Below are 19,352 nucleotides of genomic sequence, written 5' to 3' on the forward strand. Positions count from 1 at the left end.
GGCAATGATGTGATGCCTTTTCCCTTCTTGTAGGTGTCCCACCATATCTGTGTCGTATTTGAGTCAGTATTAAAGCAAGGTAGTGCAGGCCTCTCTCCCACAAAGACATGTATATACAGATCCTTAACATACGTCAATATCAGGTTACTACTACAATGGTATCCTTCCTCTACAGTGCAGATGTAAATGCCTATGTCCTCCGTGGTAAAGTTGGTAATTCGGAGAGAGGAGTTATTCTCAATCAATTGGATTCTGCTGGTTTGGTCCTCCGTGAGAGGCTTCCGGGTTCATGTATCTTGAATTTTCCTGTGTGTACCATTGAACCGTCATGCTGTCACCACCACTTGCACCTTTACATTGCAGGTCTACTGTCCATCCTAAATGGCAGAATATTCCATTACTATTATGACTGCAAACTGAGAGACTAATACATTGTTGGTGTGAAATATTGCCAGCTGTCCAGCACTCCACCCTGTACAATCCAGATTGAACAAGCTTTTTCATTTAGTAATTACTAAGTGAAGGGTTAGATGTGTTCCACAACAGTAGGCTTTCTTCACCATTGGATTTAAAGATCACACAGTACCTCTGACGGAGTTTCAAATGAATAAACGTCACCTTCTTCAAGAATATGATTCGTTTCTTGGCCTGCAAGGAAAGTGACAAAGTGAAAACATGTTTCTAGAATTTTTTGCAAATTTATTGAAAATGAAATACACAAATATCTGATTTATTTAAGTATTCCCACCCCTGAGTCAATACTTTGTAGAAGCACCTTTGGCTGCGATTCTGGGTGTCTCTAAGAGCTTTGCACACTTGGATTGTACAATATTTCCCCATTATTATTTTTTTTAATTCTTCAAGCTCTATCAAGTTGATTGTTGATCATTGCTAGCCATTTTCCTGTCTTGCCATAGATTTTCAAGACGATTTAAGTCAGAACTGTAACTTGGCCACTCGGGAACATTCAATGTCATCTTGTTAAGCAACTCCGGTGTAGATTTGGCCTTGTGTTTTAGGTTATTGTCCTGCTGAAAGGTGAATTTGCCTCCCAGTGTCTGTTTGAAAGCAGACTGATCCAGGCTTTCCTGTAGGATTTTACCTGTGCTTATTCCTGTATTCAGATTATTTTTATTTAAAAAAACTCCCTTGCCGATGTCAAGCATACCCATAACATGATGCCGCCTCCACCATGCTTGAAAATATGAACAGTGTTAGTCATTGATGTGATGTGTTGGATTTTCCCAAAAGCAAACTTTTTTTTATTCAGGACAAACAGTTCATTTCTTTCCCACATTTTTGGCAGTGTTTCTGGGCAAGAGTAGTAACCAGATTAAATCCGGTACGTTTTTTTCACCCGGCCGTGAAAATACTGCCCCCTATCCACAACAGGTTAAGTTCCTTGTTGCAAACAGGATGCATGCTTTTTTATTCTGTACAGGCTTCCTTCTTTTCACTCTGTCATTTAGGTTAGTATTGTGGAGTAACTACAATGTTGTTGATTCATCCTCAGTTTTCTCCTATCACAGCCATTAAACTCTGTAACAGTTTTTAAATCACCATTGGCCTGTATCTTTGAAGTGACTGGGTGTATTGATACACCATCCAAAGTGTAATTAATAGTTTCACCATACTCAAAATATTCAATGTCTGCTTTTTTTTTATCCATCTATCAATAGGTGCCCTTCTTTGCAAGGCGCTGAAAAACATCCCTGGTCTTTGTGCTTGAATCTGTACGTCAAATTACCTACTCGATTGAGGAACCTTACAGATCATGTGTGTGGGGGTATGTGTGGGGTACAGAGATGGGGTAGTCATCATGTTAACCACTATTTGTCACGTCCTGACCAGTAAGGGGTCATTTTGTAATTGTAGTATGGTCAGGACGTGGCAGGGGTGTGTTTGATTTATGTGTCTTGGGTTTTTGGGTAATGTTCTATGTTGTCCATTTCTATGTTTGAATGTCTATTTAGTCTATTTCTATGTTCAGGTTTTGGTTTGGCCTTCAATTGGAGGCAGCTGTTCTTCGTTGCTTCTAATTGGAGGCCATATTTAAGTAGGGTTTTTTTGTCACTGTCCTTGTGGGTAGTTGTTCCATGTATAGCTGTGTAGCCTTACAGGACTGGGTTTTGTCGTCGTTATTTTTTGTTAAGTGTTCACATTTATTCTAAATACAAAAAGGAAGACGAGCACGATACCCGCTGCGCCTCGGTCCACTTTTTACGACGCTCCTGACAGAACTACCCACCAAATGAAGACCAAGCAGTGGGGTTTGGAGCACCAGGGAGAAGGATGGACTTGGAGTGATGAACGACGATTCTGGGAGGACAAACTAAGGGAGCTAGAGGAGACCAGGAGGCATCTCCCCCCCCCCCCCCCCAACACATTTTTTTGGGGGGGGGCACACGGGGAGTTGGGTAGAGTCAGGATGCAGACCTGAGCCAACTCCCCGTGCTTATTACAGTGAGTGACGGATCAAGAAAGCACCGAGCTATGCGGAAATGCACACTATATTGCCCAGAAGCATTCAAAGGCCGGTGCGATTGGTTAAAGCTCCTCAACATGGCCAGGCTATATGGAGCACTCAGCCAGGAAGGGTTGTGCAGGCCGTATGCTCCAGACCTCCAGTGCGTCTCCAGGTCCAGTTTACCCTGTTCCTGCTCCTCGCACTAGCCCTGAGGTGCATGTTACTAGGCTAGCGCCTCCAAAGCCAGCCCCACGCACTAGGCCTTTAGTGCACCTGCCCAGTCCAGTACATCCTGTTCCTACTCCTCGCACTAGCCCTGTGGTGCATGTTCCTAGTCTGGCGCCTCCAAAGCCAGCCCCACGCATCAGGCCTCTAGTGCGCCAGCCCAGCCCAGTACGTCCTGTTCCTGCTCCCCACACTCACCCTCCAGTGCGCCTCCATAACCCGGTACAGCCAGTGCCTGCAGTGAGCACTTGGTCCGCCAGTCCGGCGCTGCCATAGTCGCCCGCCAGTCCGGCGCTGCCATAGTCGCCCCTCAGTGAGGGTGGACAGGTTAGGTTGGGACTAGGGCCGGAACCAGAGCCTTCAGCGAGGGTGGACAGGTTAGGTTGGGGACTAGGGCCGGAACCAGAGCCTTCAGCGAGGGTGGTTAGGTTGGGGACTAGGGCCAGAACCAGAGCCTTCAGCGAGGGTGGACAGGTTAGGTTGGGGACTAGGGCCGGAACCAGAGCCACCTCTGTAGGGGGGAGTTTGGGGAAGGGGGGGTGTTTGCACAGGAACCGTCGGTGGCCACCCTCCCTTCCCTCCCTCCCTCCCTCCCTTTAGTTTTTTTTTTTGTTGTGGGTTATTGTTGGTCTGTTGGTTGGTTAAGGTGGATTCGGGGTCTGCACCTTTGGGGGGGGGGGGACTGTCACATCCCGACCAGTAAGGGGTCATTTTGTTATTGTAGTATGTTCAGGACGTGGCAGGGGTGTGTTGATTTGTGTCTTGGGTTTTTGGGTAATATTCTATGTTGTCTATGTTTGAATGTCTATTTAATCTGTTTGTCTTTCTATGTTCAGGTTTTGGTTTGGCCTTCAATTGGAAGCAGCTGTTCTTCATTGCTTCTAATTGGAGGCCATATTTAAGTAGGGGGTTTTTGTCACTGTTTGTGGGTAGTTGTTCCATGTATAGCTGTGTAGCCTTACAGGACTGTTTTTCATTGTTAATTGTTATTTTTGTTAAGTGTTCACGTTTATTCCAAATAAATAAGGAAGATGAGCACGATACCCGCTGCGCCTTGGTCCACTTTTTACGACGCTCCTGACACTATTATTGAACACGGATTTGAGTCCAAGCAACTTTTTTGCAATTTGTTAAGCACATTTTTACTCTAGAATTTATTTAGGCTTGTCATAACAAAGGGATTATTGAATCAAGACATTTCAGCATTACATTTTTATTAATTTCTAACATTTTCTATAAACAACATTTTACTTTATGGGGTATTGTGTGTAGATCTGTGACACAATCTCAGTTTAATAAATTTTAAATTCAAGCTGTAACACAAAATGTGGAAAAAGTAAAGTGGTGTGAACACTTTCTGAAGGCGCTGTCTTCTCACCATCTTTCCTCTGATTTAGCTTTCTGCTCTTACTCTACAGAACAAGATGATAAGATAAACTGCTCATTTTTCCCGCAATCATTTGAGATGCTGTCAAGTCCTCACACGCATGAATGTCATAGCTGAGGACATTTTTGGGGGGAGAAAAATAGATTAGTGTAATGATCTAATAAATAAACATTAGATATTTGACATGGCATTGCTACAAAACCTCACTGAAGGCCTATTCATTTCAATACAAGTTTATCCCCTCAGGTGCAATGAAGAAAGGCACGTCAGTAACTAGTATCATAAATAATCAACACTGCACCCGCTACACACTGGGGCTCCCGAGTGGCGCAGCGGTCTAAGGCACTGCATCTCAGTGCTAGAGGCGTCACTACAGACACTCTGGTTCGATTCCAGGCTATTTCACAACCGGTTGTGATTGGGAGTCCCATAGGGTGGTGCACATTTGGCCCAGCGTCGTTAGGGTTTGGCCGGTGTCGGCTGTCATTGTAAATAAGAATTTGTTCTTAACCTACTTGCCTAGATAAATTAAATAAAAGGTAAATAAGATGTTTATCTTAACTGACTTGCCTAGTTAAATAAAGGTTAAATAAATACATTTAAAAAACACTCTGAAAAAAGGACTTTCTGTAGAGGGGTGTGTCTTTAATGTGCCCGAGATTTGACTATTCTCAATTGATACCTTGAAATATCGTATTCAAAATCATCTGTGACATTTACATTTTTACATTTGAGTCATTTAGCAGACGCTCTTATCCAGAGCGACTTACAGTAGTGAATGCATACATTTCATACCATTTAAAAAAAAAAGTATTTAAATTTTTTTGTACTGGCCCCCCGTGGGAATCGAACCCACAACCCTGGCGTTGCACACACCATGCTCTACCAACTGAGCCACAGGGTAGGCTATCGTTAGACTGAAAGACATTGTTGTGTGCATATACTGTTTATTACTCTCCCAACTGTTTATCCATGTCTAGCTCTGTTACTCTTTTCTCCCTGCGCTAAGACTGAGCTCGATCAGAATGAAGACTGTATGAGGGCTGATGATGCATCTGGCCTGGTCCCTGGCAGACTGTCATTGATCTAGTGAGGAGATGTTTGACTGGGGGGATAATAGATGTAGGCTGAATCCCAACTGGCACCCAATTCCATATGCAGTGCACTACTTTTGACTGAAGTCTTATGTGCCCTGGTCAAAAGTAGTGCACTACATAGGAAAAAGTATGCCATTTCGGACGCAGATGTAATGAGAAACACTGCTCTGTTGTTCTGGTCTGGTGGATGTCCAGTGGCTTTCCTCTGTGTTTTCCAATAGGGCTGGAGACACCCATGGTCACTGTTCCATGGCATGTAGTTGGGATAGGCAGTCAGGATGCCTTGATCAGACATCCAAAGGGATTGTCTGCATTGTGCAAAATGAAGCATGATTTCATATAGACTAAAACAGGTACTTTAACTAAGAATCGGGTTACATGTGGGCTCTCTTTTCCTCTGCAGGTGTCATCGTGTTGTTGTCCAATCAGAGACCTGCATGTGTGAAGCCGCGGCCAGCAATGGAACCCTGGCCTGCAGTGGCCTGGGTCCTACTGCTGATGGTCCTCGCTGATTGGCTGAAAACGGCCCAATCAAAGGACTTCACAGAACAGGATATCATCTACCTCCATCCCTCAAGTAATAGTTTTTATTATTATATTTTTGGGGACCACTTTTGGCTCGGGAGCCTACTTTCAGGACTATTTGCTAAAAAGTAAACAAAAGCACCGGAGAATCTCTTTAAGGGTTATGAAAAAGTGGGTCAGAGGCTATGCTATGCATGAATAGCAGTTAGGGGTATCCAGTGAACTTGTGATCCCCCAGCCTAACCAGACAGATGCACAGCTGGCACAGCAACTGTCTGCTGCCTCCCCACCCCTCTGCACCCCGCCACACCCTCTCCACCCCCCACCACTCTGCACCCCGCCACACCCTCTCCACCCCCCACCCCTCTGCACCCCGCCACACCCTCTCCACCCCCCACCACTCTGCACCCCGCCACACCCTCTCCACCCCCCACCCCTCTGCACCCCGCCACACCCTCTCCACCCCCCACCCCTCTGCACCCCGCCACACCCTCTCCACCCCCCACCCCTCTGCACCACCTGGCACATCTCGTTGATCTGAGGTGTGGGGTCACGTGACTCTGTGCATAGCTACTGGGCTGTCAGACGCCCCATGTTGTCAGTGCTTTCTGCCCTCTTTAGTCTCATCCACCCATTAGCAACATTTTACACACTGTATCTATATGTTATTGATGTCTGTTTAATATTTCCATGTCATCCAAAAAGGTATAATTTTGTCTCATCTGTCCATAGAACATTCTTCCAAGAGTCTTGATGATCATCAGGTGCTTTTTGGCAAACATGAGTTAACTTTTTGGATGAGCTAGATCCCATTTTATGTCTGCCGAAAACAAAACACTGTATTCCACAGTAAGAACTTCATACCAACGTTGAAGCATGGTGGTGCTAGTGTGATGGTTTGGGGATGCTTTGCTGCCTCAGGACCTGGATGACTTGTCTTATTAGAAGGAACCCTGAATTCTGCTCTGTATCAGAGAATTCAGAGAATTCTACAGGAAAATGTCAGGCCATCCGTCTGTGAGCTGAAGCTGAAGCACAGATGAGTCATGCAGCAAGACGATCCAAAACACACAATCAAGTCGACATGAAGATGGTCAACAAATTTGAAGTTTTGAAATGGCCTTGTCAAAGTCCAGACCTAATCCCAATTGAGATGTTGTGGCAGGACTTAAAACAAGCAGTTCATGCTTGAAAACCCACAAATGTCGCTGAGTTAAACCAGTTCTCCATGGAAGAGTGGGCCGAAATTCCTCCACAGCGAAGTGAGAGACTGATCAACAACAACAGGAAGCATTTGGTTACAGTCATTGCAGCTAAAGGTGGTACAACCAGTTATTGAGTGTAAGGGGGTCATTACTTTTTCACACAGGGGAATTGGGTGATGCGTAACATTGTTTATTGAATAAATAAAATTACGTATATATATTTGTTTGTTATTTGTAAACTCAGGTTCCCTTTATCTAATATTAGGTTTTGCTTGAAGATCTGATAACATTCAGTATAAAAAATATGCAAAAGTAGAGAAAATCTGAAAGGGGACAAATTCTTTTTTTACAGCACTGTGAGCTCTGTCTCTTACTGTGTATGACGTTTATGACTTCCTTTATCAACAAATCAAAGACAATTCGAACAGCAAACAACTGTCATGTAGATTAGAATTCTAGTGGCATGAACCAGCAATGTGACAATGATGATCAACAAGACCCAGCTGAGGGTAACTGATTGATTATTGTCCTTTGGCTGTCCCTATGACTCGAACAGAATGTTCCAGCGTGGCCAGAATGTGGACACTCACTAATTGGTCCTCAGTGTCAATTAGATCATGTTCCCAAGCCACAACTTTTTCTCTCTCTCTTTTTCCTTCTCTCTCTCCCTCTCTCCCTCTCTTTCTCCCCTGGCACTCCCCTCACCCCAGTCCGTGTACAACAACAGGCTGGGTCACTATACTGTAGGCCTCTGAGAAGGACATATGCCAGGTATAAGCCGCTAGATTAGGGACTGAAACAACCCTAACTCTCCCCAGGGCGCGGGCATGTTAGAGGTCAGCCCTCCCACGTCTCAGAAACAGGCCCCCGCATAGCCAGAAAGCAAACTCTTAAGATCTGTGTCTCTTTCATCACAGAGAGACAGAACTCCCGGGATCAGGTTTCTGGGATACTGGAGATATCTGTGTCGGCTCGAGGCCACCCCTCTAGCCCCACTGGGGATTTGGTGTGTGTGTGTGTGTACGCAAGTGAGTTGGCTTGTGTGCGTAGCTGTGTGTGTGCGTGAGTGTACACATGTGAGCATGTGGCAGAGTAATTGTGTGTGTGTGTGTGTGTGTGTGTGTGTGTGTGTGTGTGTGTGTGTGTGTGTGTGTGTGTGTGTGTGTGTGTGTGTGTGTGGCAGGGTGTGTGTGTGGCAGGGTGTGTGTGTGGCAAGGTGTGTGTGTGTGAGAGGGCTGCTAGGAAGTGGTATGGTAACTAACCAGACTTCCTGAGGAGATGAAGGAGTAGTCTAGCTAGCTAGCCATGGCAACGCGATATCATGGTCTAGCTAGCCATGGCAAGGCGGTATCATGTTCTAGCTAGCTGGCCGGCGCAAGGCAGTATCATGGTCTAGCTAGACATGGCAAGGCGATATCATGGTCTAGCTAGACATGGCAAGGCGATATCATGGTCTAGCTAGCCATGGCAAGGCGATATCATGGTCTAGCTAGCTAGCTAGCTAGCAAGGCAGTATCATGGTCTTGCTAGACATGTCAAGGCAGTATCATGGTCTAGCTAGCCATGGCAAGGCGATATCATGTTCTAGTTAGACATAGCAAGGCGGTATCATTGTCTGCGTCCCAAAGGGAACCTTATTCCCTATGAACTGCACTACTTTTGAGCAGAGCCCTTTGGGATATATATTGCACTACATGGGGAATAGGGTGCCGTTGGAGATGTAGCCATGGTGATTGGCAACATACCTTGTGTTCTAAATGAAGTTTGCCTGCCCTGCAGACCTTCAGCTGTCACTGGGGAAGGGTGTGGAACTGGCCAATTAGATTAATGTAATGGTGCGAAATTGGAAAGACTAACAGCCTCCTTGTCTGTTTGATCACAACAGATGGCCTCCATGGACATTTTCCAACCTCTGGGGACCAAGAATTGAGAAGGGAAGGGAGCAACTGGGCTACATGCTCTTAGTCTTAGTGTTTTACTGGATTAGCACAGTGCATGATGGGTTAAACTGTACTTGACACTATTGGTCTATATCAGAACAATTGTGTGAGAGAGATAAATGGTTTGGCAGGTGATAACAGCTATAAAGAGAGATAGATTAAACTACAGTATATGTTTGGAAGGACTGAGTTCCCCAGACAATGCTTTCTCAGAGTCCATATTAGAAGTGTGACTATATTAAACCAATCCAAAATAAGGCCTTTGATGCATTCCAAACTTTTTTATCCATCTTAATTTTCCAGATGTTCCATATTTTTCTGGACAGATTTCCTAAACTAATGTTATTAACACAGTTTATGGTATGAACTTGCAAATCTTATTCAACGTTTCAGGACCTCTGTGTACACTGAGTGTACGAAACATTAGGAACATCTTCCTACTATTGAGTTGCAGCCCCTTTTGCCCTCAGAACAGCCTCAATTCATTGGGGCATGGAATTTACAAGGTGTCAAGTGTTCCACAGGGATGCTGGCCAATGTTGACTCCAATGCTTCCCACAGTTGTGTCAAGTTGGCTGGATGTCCTTTGGGTGGTGGACCATTCTTGATACCCACGGGAAACTGTTGAGTGTGAAAACCCAGAAACGTTGCAGTTCTTGACACACTCAAACCGGTACGCCTGACACCTACCACCATACCCCGTTCAAAGGCACTTAAATATTTTGTCTTGCCCATTCACCCTCTGAATGGCACAACCCATGTCTCAATTGTCTCAAAGCTTAAAAATCATTATTTAACCTGTCTCCTCCCCTTCATCTACACTGATTGAGGTGGATTTAACAAGTGACATCAATAAGGGATCACCTGGATTCACCTGGTCAGTCGATCATGTTCCTAATGTTTTGTACACTCAGTGTATAACTTCTTAAACGTTTCAGGACCTCTGTACATAGCTTATTCAAGGCTGAATAGGTTGTTGGCTATGTCTGTTAAGGTGATTCGTTATGGCTGTCCCAGTGCCCTGTGCATGGCCCCTTCTAAGTGTGTGTATGTTATCCGCAGCTACTCCATTCCCAGGCGGGTTCAAGTGCTTCACCTGTGAAGAAGCACCTGACAACTATGAGTGTAATCGCTGGGCGCCAGACCTGTACTGCCCACAAGGTGAGTCCGACCACTAGGACAAACCATTGTTCTTCTCAGCACTGTTGATGATTACATTATGACTTCAATCTCAGGAAGTAATACTCAATGTGTAAATTCTACACTCCCTCTGCTCTCGGATTGGCCTACTCTTATTTAGTATTTAGATTAGGTGTTCTTTCCTTCTCTGAGTGCTTCCAACACAGTTGTAAATGACCACTCTGTTCAATGGAGTCAACTGTACCTGTGTATTATTGAGTATAATGTCACCCTGCTGTTGACATGTTTAGCTCATAAATAGCTAACCACATCAAGAGAGTTAGCGTGGCGCGACCACAATCAGGCCAGATTTACAGCACTCTCTTAAGGACTAATAAGTTACTGTGGCCGAGCCCAAGACAAGACACATTCTTTGTATGAATAACAACCCCATAGATCGTTGGATAGAGAGATGCTGTGCTTGACCTAAACTGCCTGGAATGCATTGTGTAACGTGGTACGATTGGCATTTCCTCCAGGTTTAAGTGACCAAGGTGACCTACAGTCATGTGTCACTTTGGAGTATATCAGAAACCATATGGCAGAGACTTCAATTAAAATACCGTATGGTGGAGACTTCAATTCAGATACCGTATGGCGGAGACTTCAATTCAGATACCGTATGGCGGAGACTTCAATTCAGATACCGTATGGCGGAGACTTCAATTCAGATACCGTATGGCGGAGACTTCAATTCAGATACCGTATGGCAGAGACTTCAATTCAGATACCGTATGGCAGAGACTTCAATTCAGATACCGTATGGCAGAGACTTCAATTCAGATACCGTATGGCAGAGGCGTCAATTCAGATACCGTATGGCAGGGGCGTCAATTCAGATACCGTATGGCAGGGGCGTCAATTCAGATACCGTATGGCAGAGACTTCAATTCAGATACCGTATGGCAGAGGCATCAAATCAGATACCGTATGGCAGGGGCATCAATTCAGATACCGTATGGCAGATACTTCAATTCAGATACCGTATGGCAGAGACTTCAATTCAGATACCATATGGCAGAGACTTCAATTCAGATACCGTATGCCAGAGGCGTCAGATGGAGTTAGTCTATAGTGTTTTTACCCCACAACCTCAGAACAGAAAAAATAACAGTTTTTCTCTCAATTCTTAGTCCCTCGTTAAGCTGAGTTAACTCAGTATCCATCCATGCTAACCAAAAAGTGGTATTGTCGCTACCAGGTCAATATGTTTTATTTACTATCTTTATTATTCTCAACAGAGGCTAGATACTGTTACACGCGGCACAAGATGGACATGGAGGGGGACAGTGTCTCTGTGACAAAGAGGTGTGTGGCTTTGGGAGACTGCCTCTCTACTGGATGCTCTGAAGAAGACCATGAAGGAACCAGGGTAAGGAGTGGGGCGTATTCAATAAGGAACCAGGGTAAGGAGTGGGGCGTATTCAATAAGGAACCAGGGTAAGGAGTGGGGAGTATTCAATAAGGAACCAGGGTAAGGAGTGGGGAGTATTCAATAAGGAACCAGGGTAAGGAGTGGGGAGTATTCAATAAGGAACCAGGGTAAGGAGTGGGGAGTATTCAATAAGGAACCAGGGTAAGGAGTGGGGAGTATTCAATAAGGAACCAGGGTAAGGAGTGGGGAGTATTCAATAAGGAACCAGGGTAAGGAGTGGGGAGTATTCAATAAGGAACCAGGGTAAGGAGTGGGGAGTATTCAATAAGGAACCAGGGTAAGGAGTGGGGAGTATTCAATAAGGAACCAGGGTAAGGAGTGGGGAGTATTCAATAAGGGGAATAGTGTTGGGAGGTTAGATTGAAGATGGGAAGAGGAGAATAGTTTGGCCTGGTGTTGTCAGTAGGGATGACCAGGGATGTTCTCTTGATAAGTGTGTGAATTGGACCATTTTCCTGTCCTGCTAAGCATTCAAAATGTAACAAGTACTTTTGGGTGTCAAGGAAAATGTATGGAGTAAAAAGTACATGATTTTCTTTATGAATGTAGTAAAGTAAAAGTGAAAGTTGTCAAAAATATGAATAGTAAAGTCAAGTACAGATAGCCCCAAAACTACTTAAGTAGTACTTTAAGAATATTTACTTAATATTGTCCAGATCTCAAGCTATGGTTGCGGTCAAAGCTGGAGTGGGGTCAGAACCAGGGTCAGACTATGTGAACATGGCCCTTTATGTTATGGCCCTGTCCATGTCACCACCACTTAACGGTGCTTTTCAGTTCATCTGGAGATCCTCCACAGTGCTCACTCCAGTACACTGCCATTCCAATCCCTGGGGAAAGGTGTGTCCTCACAACCTCGGAAGTCTGCATGATTCCCCTGGAGAGAGAGGAGAGACAGAGAGAGAGAGGGAGGGCAGAGAGAGAGAGAGGGAGAGCAGAGAGGGAGAGCAGAGAGAGAGAGAGAGGGAGAGCAGAGAGCGAGAGGGAGAGCAGAGAGAGAGAGAGAGCGCAGAGAGAGAGAGGGAAAGCAGAGAGAGAGAGGGAAAGCAGAGAGAGAGAGAGCGCAAGAGAGAGAGCGCAGAGAGTGGGAGAGCAGAGAGAGAGGGAGAGAAGAGAGAGAGAGAGCAGAGAGAGAAGCCTGTAACAGGAAAAGATAGAGCTTGACCCTTATATAAAAGTTGGATATTAACTTTATGAAAGGATGTGTGAAATATTTCAAAAGGAGAATTCCCTTTAGAAGTAAACACCATATTCAATACTATAGACTATATGTCTGTCAAAGGCTATACTAAAGGCCGTATGTCTGTTAGTAAAAATGGAAAACTGCAATTGATTCCACTGGAGGAAGGGAGGGAGAGAGAGAGAGAGCGAGTGTTGTATCTAATGGTGAAACTTTTCTCCTTAGATTTGCACAGCGTGCTGTGAGGGGAATATCTGTAACCTTCCTCTACCCTGGAACGTGACGGAGGCTGTGTTCGCCACCACCTCACCCCTCAGCGGCACCACAGGGCTCTCACAGTGCTACACACTAACCTCCAGCCTGCTCTACTTCACCCTGCTCATCTCCAGCTATGTCTGACCAGTGGAGAGAAACACTGATATAAGGTCTGATACGACTAGATGGACTCAATATACACCTTATGGAGATAGGGCTCACTGCAGGTTTTGGACAATTTATTTCCCTTTTAATTCAATAGGAAACCAGTTTGGATTATCTTTCATCGTTATGCAGGGCCTCAATAAAACAGGCACTTAGAGCTCGACACTGCTTCTGAAACAGGCAATATGGCTGTCAATCTTGAAGGATCAATCATACTAAATATCACAGTATGACATTGCATCATTCTCCCCCTACTAGTCTTCTGCACAGGGACGGAAGGAGGGGGAACTGTGGCGTGTTTGGACTCGTCAGTAGGTTATAGGCCATTGTAAAAGCTGCAATATTTTCCAGTGATAAGGAAGAATAACAGACAGACAGCAGCTTCTGTGAGGATTAGTCTGCTTGAACCTTTTTTCTGCTTTTATGTTTTCACATTTGTGAGTCAGTTCCCCATGTTGTATGTTTGACACATTATGTACATATACATAGTATTTATTTTTTTAAAGAACATGGTTGTTAGACAGTGAATATGTATGTGTGAAATGTTAGCATTTAGGTAAAGTGGAACAGATAACATAGGCACTGCTCATGCTTTTATGTGTAGTATGTGGAAAGTCTTTTTAACAACAGAAAGAGAGCCTGGTGCCCATCAAACAAACGTATAACGCTTTGCATGAGGTGGAAAAACTATTTCCTCAAACCTTAAAAAGGATTAAAGTTAATTACAGGTCTATTTTGGCTTAGCATTTTCCGATGATGAAAAATAAATCTGACTTTCCACACAGTACAGTAAGCTTCCCCCATAGCACAGCACTTTGCTTGGGCTAGGCTTTGGGAGCTGTACCGTAATTCTAAGACTTATTGAGAGGCAACAATGCATGACACCATTATTTACTGATACTACATTACATATGCTCTTAAACAGAGCTCCTTACAGTAGTGAATACATACATTTTCATACTGGTCCCCCATGGGAATTGAACCCACAACCTTGGCGTTGCAAGCACCATGCTCTACCAACTGAACCACACAGGATGTGCTTCAGTAGTCTTTTACTCACCCCTGTTTTAATGTTTTCCGTTCTCGTGACACATACCTCTGGTGTTTATACGGTGTTTTGTGACATGTTTGTCATCCATCACTCTTTGTTGGCCGGTGTGGCTGCCTGGCTGGCCGAGAAAAATGCAGAGTTAGCAAATACAGTGTTATTGTTCTCCAGGCTTTTATGATTTGTTTAGGCTGACCGCCCGAGACATAGAGGAGACCAGTCATTTCAAATGGTATTTGAACCAAGGTGTGTACGCCTCCATCTCTACTGTCTGTTCAGTAGCACTCCAGCCAAATGGTAAGAGGAAAAGAGTGAAGCGTGATTTACAGATGGCAAACGTTTTTATCTACTGTAGTCTGCTCTGTTCACATTTAATAAATTACATTTTGTTTTTTTATGGTGGGCCTTGTGTTTTCCACTATCATAGCAAGATTTCATCCTGTATTCTAAGCCTTATCCAGAAATGAGAATTGCACCAAATTTGCATTTGTCTGAGGATGGTGCTGGACCATCTGAAATAAACAGAAAAAGGGGCAGCTTTAAATAAAGGTTCAAATCCAGGTCATGTGACGATTGCTCAAAACACAGGGCCCTATTTATGGGGTAACAAAGGGATTGTTTGGGATTTTGGCAATGAGGCCCGTTATCTACTTTCCTAGAGTCAGATGAACTCATGGACACCATTTTATGTCTCTGTGTCAAGTACGAAGGAAGTTAGAGGTAGTTTCGCTATTAGCATGCTAGCAGATACCCATAGACTTCCAGTCATTGCGCTAAAGCTACTTCACATTGGCTCGCGAAATTACCTCTAACCTTCATACTGGACACAGAGTCATAAAAATGGTATTCGTGAGTCCTTCTGACTCTGGGTAAGTAGATAAAGAGCCTCGTTGCCAAAATCCCAAAGTATCCCTTTAAGGGCTAAAACATGTTGTGTCCCTTTAAATCAATCAGGAAATACTGGAGTTTATCTTTAAAATATTTCACAAGGTCTTTTGCATTGTGACCTGAGAGCCAACATATCTTGCCAGATGTTGCCTTAATCTGACTCTAGAGAAGCACCGTACAAGTGCGTTTGCATGAGTTTATCAACATTGATAATGTGACTGTTTCATGTTATGTTGTGCCAATTGATATTATGTAAATATCATCTCTGTTTTTTTATATGCAATGTTTTTGTAAATAACTGAATATATAGATGTGAAAGACTTTGTAACTTCATATTTAAGATGAAGACATGACCACTTAGTCAATGGCTTATGAGATAGACCAACCTAGGGCTGAATACCCATTCAGAGTCAGACAAGAGAATCAGCATTCAACCACTACGCTTCGTCCTCTCACTACAGTAGGAATTAGTGGGAGATTCCTGTAGGTGAGGATCATTTGATAGATGTCCCATTTTTGCCATGCATCTGCATTCCATTGCTATTCACATCCGTCCTTTTTCCACAGATTGCAGAATTTCCATCAATTGCGGCCCAAGCCCCAGCCCCAGCCCCAGTGTGGTGCCTATAAATCTGCTTGTTTTTCTACCCGTCCAACTTTCAGTGTTCATAAATATAAAAGTGACGTCTGAGGATGACTCTTCGGAACCGAGCAGACCCATGTCATCAGTAGAATCGGCAGCGGTTCCTGATAAGCCATCCCTGGAGTGTTGATCTAGGGGCCCCTGTGTGCCTCTGACAGGCCCCTGATTCCCTGTTCTAATACTTAGGGGTGGCATTAGCAAACAAACAACCCTTCTGGACAGTGTTTATGTCCCCCTTGGTTGTGGAATGGTCGCTATGCTGATCCTCAGGGCAGGGTAGCCCTACTGGTAGTATACAGTGTCTGGTGTATTGGACAGCAATGGGATGGAATGCAACAGTATAAGCAATAGGCACTAGGTAAAAGCGCATCATTCAAGAGTAAATATGACAAATTGACGGTTTAACATTGAAAATAAAGGGAATTGTGGTGCTTTGTTCCAGTTCAGATCCAGATTTACTTGAGCAAACAGTCAAAACAAGTGGTCAAATACAATACACCAGTAAAATGTGTTTGGACTGGGTGATGTCCTCCATGGTGAGTTACGGTCTGGTCCCAGTGGCCTCAGACTGCTCCCATAGTGAGGTGTTGTTTGGGAACATGACCCCAGTTGGATAGAACTCCAGGGGAGTCAGGGGTTAATATCCTGGGGCCTTTGTCCGCTTCGTACCGCATATGGACTCCGCGGCGAAAATGAAGTCGACTTTGTAGAAAATTCTAAAGGCTTTAGGTTTCACTCTGAGGTGGCGTCAGTGGTAGCTGGGGTTCTTAGGTAATGTCCTAATCTGGAAACAGCCGTATATGTATGGCAGTCAGTGGGAGAAAAATATCTTGTTCTCTTTTTTGCCTTCTCCTCTTTCAGGGGCAGCGAAAACAGCAATAGCGTTCTCAGGCTTTAGACCCTGCAGTGTAATTTCCAATCCTTTTTTTTCAAAGGGATTAACATCTTTCTCTTTTGCCTCAGGATCTGTGTTCATTTAAAGGTGACCGTGGAGTGGTTGTGTTGCCCAGAGATCTGCTCTCACAGCCTCTCACCGTAGGAAAAGAGAAACCCAGAAACATGAGTTAAGAGGAGTCAACAAGAAACCACAGCAAAATAGAAGCATGAGAGAGAGAGAGAGGGAAAGAGAGAGGGAGAGCAGAGAGGAAGAGAGGGAGAGCAGAGAGAAAGAGAGAGAAAGAGAGAGACAGAGAGGGAGAGAAGAGAGAGCAGAGAGAAAGAGAGACAGAGAGGGAGAGGAGAGAGAGAGAGAGGGAGAGCAGAGAGGAAGAGAGGGAGAGCAGAGAGAGAAAGAGAGAGAGACAGAGAGGGAGAGAAGAGAGAGAGAGAGAAGGAGAGCAGAGAGGAAGAGAGGGAGAGAGAGGGAGAGCAGAGAGGAAGAGAGGGAGAGCAGAGAGAGAGTGAGACAGAGAGGGCGAGAAGAGAGAGAGCAGAGAGAGAAGCCTGCAACAGGAAAATATTGATCTTGACCATTATATAAAAGTTGTGATTGAGGGCTGTTTCAGGTCTGGTTGTTAAATGTTATGTTTTTAGTGATTGTGATTGAGGGCTGTTTCAGGTCTGGTTGTTAAATGTTATGTTTTTAGTGATTGTGATTGAGGGCTGTTTCAGGTCTGGTTGTTAAATGTCATGTTTTTAGTGATTGTGATTGAGGGCTGTTTCAGGTCTGGTTGTTAAATGTTATGTTTTTAGTGATTGTGATTGAGGGCTGTTTCAGGTCTGGTTGTTAAATGTCATGTTTTTAGTGATTGTGATTGAGGGCTGTTTCAGGCCTGGTTGTTGAATGTCATGTTTTTAGTGATTGTGATTGAGGGCTGTTTTAGGCCTGGTTGTTAAATGTCATGTTTTTAGTGATTGTGATTGAGGGCTGTTTCAGGCCTGGTTGTTAAATGTCATGTTTTTAGTGATTGTGATTGAGGGCTGTTTCAGGCCTGGTTGTTGAATGACATGTTTTTAGTGATTGTGATTGAATGCTGTTTCAGGCCTAGTTGTCGAATGCCTGGCTGGTGCAGGGTTTCAAGAATTACCCTCATTGTATGAGGGCATGGCTGCATATCCTGTTCAGCTTCTACCTGCTGAGATTTTAATTACCCTTAGAGGACTCTCAGGGAAGAGGGATCTGCAATGGAAACACATCAAGTCCTCTCTCACTGCAGGGGAAAAACCCAACCACACAGCACAGTACAGGGCTCTCTGGATTCCTGTGCCATTTAGCAGACGCTGTGCATTGAAACAAGTGGTTGCCGGTGGCAATGGTATTCTTGTAATGGCAATAATGGTCACCTGACAAAGTAGGCTACAGTACACATGGTCACCTGGCATAAAGTAGGCTACAGAACACATGGTCACCTGACATAAAGTAGGCTACAGTACACATGGTCACCTGACATAAAGTAGGCTACAGTACACATGGTTACCTGACATAGCTTTTAAGTGGAGTAAAACAAGGCTGTCCGTTGTCTCCATATCTAAACTCAGCAAAAAAAGAAACGTCCCTTTTTCAGGACCCTGTCTTTCAAAGATCATTCGTAAAAATCCAAATAACTTCACAGATCTTCATTGTAAAGGGTTTAAACACTGTTTCCCATGCTTGTTCAATGAACCATAAACAATTAATGAACATGCATCTGTGGAATGGTCATTAAGACACTAACAGCTTACAGACGGTAGGCAATTAAGGTCACAGTTATGAAAACTTAGGACACTAAAGATTCCTTTCTACTGACTCTGAAAAACACTAAAAGATGCCCAGGGTCCCTGGTCATCTGCGTGAACGTGCCTTAGGCATGCTGCAAGGAGGCATGAGGACTGCAGATGTGGCCAGGGCAATAAACTGCAATGTCCGTACTGTGAGACGCCTAAGACAGCGCTACAGGGAGACAGGACGGACAGCTGATCATCCTCGCTGTGGCAGACCACGTGTAACAACGCCTGCACAGGATCGGTACATCCGAACATCACACCTGCGGGACAGGTACAGAATGGCAACAACTGCCCGAGTTACACCAGGAACACACAATCCCTCCATCAGTGTTCAGACTGTCCGCAATAGGCTGAGTGAGGCTGGATTGAGGACTTGTAGGCCGGTTGTAAGGCAGGTCCTCACCAGACATCACTAGCAACAACGTCACCTATGGGCACGAACCCACCGTCGCTGGACCAGACAGGACTGGCAAAAAGTGCTCTTCACTGACAAGACGCAGTTTTGTCTCACCAAGGGTGATGGTCGGATTCACGTTTATCGTCAAAGGAATGAGCGTTACACCGAGGCCTGTACTCTGGAGCGGGATCGATTTGGAGGTGGAGGGTCTGTCATGGTCTAGGGTGGTGTGTCACATCTTCATCGGACTGAGCTTGTTGTCATTGCAGGCAATCTCAACACTATGCGTTACAGGGAAGACATCCTCCTCCCTCATGTGGTACCCTTCCTGCAGGATCATCCTGACATGACCCTCCAGCATGACAATGCCACCAGCCATACTGCTCATTCTGTGCGTGATTTCCTGCAAGACAGGAATATCATTATTCTGCCATGGCCAGCAAAGAGCCCGGATCTCTATCCCATTGAGCACGTCTGGGACCTGTTGGATCGGAGGGTGAGGGCTAGGGCCATTCCCCCCAGAAATGTCCGGGAACTTGCAGGTGCCTTGGTGGAAGACTGGGGTAATATCTCACAGCAAGAACTGGCAAATCTGGTGCAGTCCATGAGGAGG

General features: G+C 44.8%; 1 protein-coding gene across 2 annotated transcripts in view; it reads left to right on the forward strand.

Moving 5' to 3' along the window:
* Nucleotides 1-14,505, forward strand: part of LOC115155538 (ly6/PLAUR domain-containing protein 6-like) — a 41,824-nt gene extending 27,319 nt beyond the window's left edge. For both annotated transcript variants that reach the window (XM_029702230.1, XM_029702231.1), the window contains exons 2-5: nucleotides 5,580-5,753; nucleotides 9,909-10,007; nucleotides 11,267-11,397; nucleotides 12,866-14,505. In XM_029702230.1, the coding sequence (XP_029558090.1) occupies nucleotides 5,636-5,753; nucleotides 9,909-10,007; nucleotides 11,267-11,397; nucleotides 12,866-13,039 (522 nt within the window). In that variant the 5' untranslated portion in view covers nucleotides 5,580-5,635 and the 3' untranslated portion in view covers nucleotides 13,040-14,505. The remainder of the gene's footprint in view (nucleotides 1-5,579; nucleotides 5,754-9,908; nucleotides 10,008-11,266; nucleotides 11,398-12,865) is intronic.
* Nucleotides 14,506-19,352: the final 4,847 nt, after the last annotated feature.

The sequence above is a fragment of the Salmo trutta genome, chromosome 20, assembly GCF_901001165.1.
Source record: "Salmo trutta chromosome 20, fSalTru1.1, whole genome shotgun sequence".
In the NCBI taxonomy this organism is placed as follows: Eukaryota; Metazoa; Chordata; class Actinopteri; order Salmoniformes; family Salmonidae; genus Salmo; species Salmo trutta.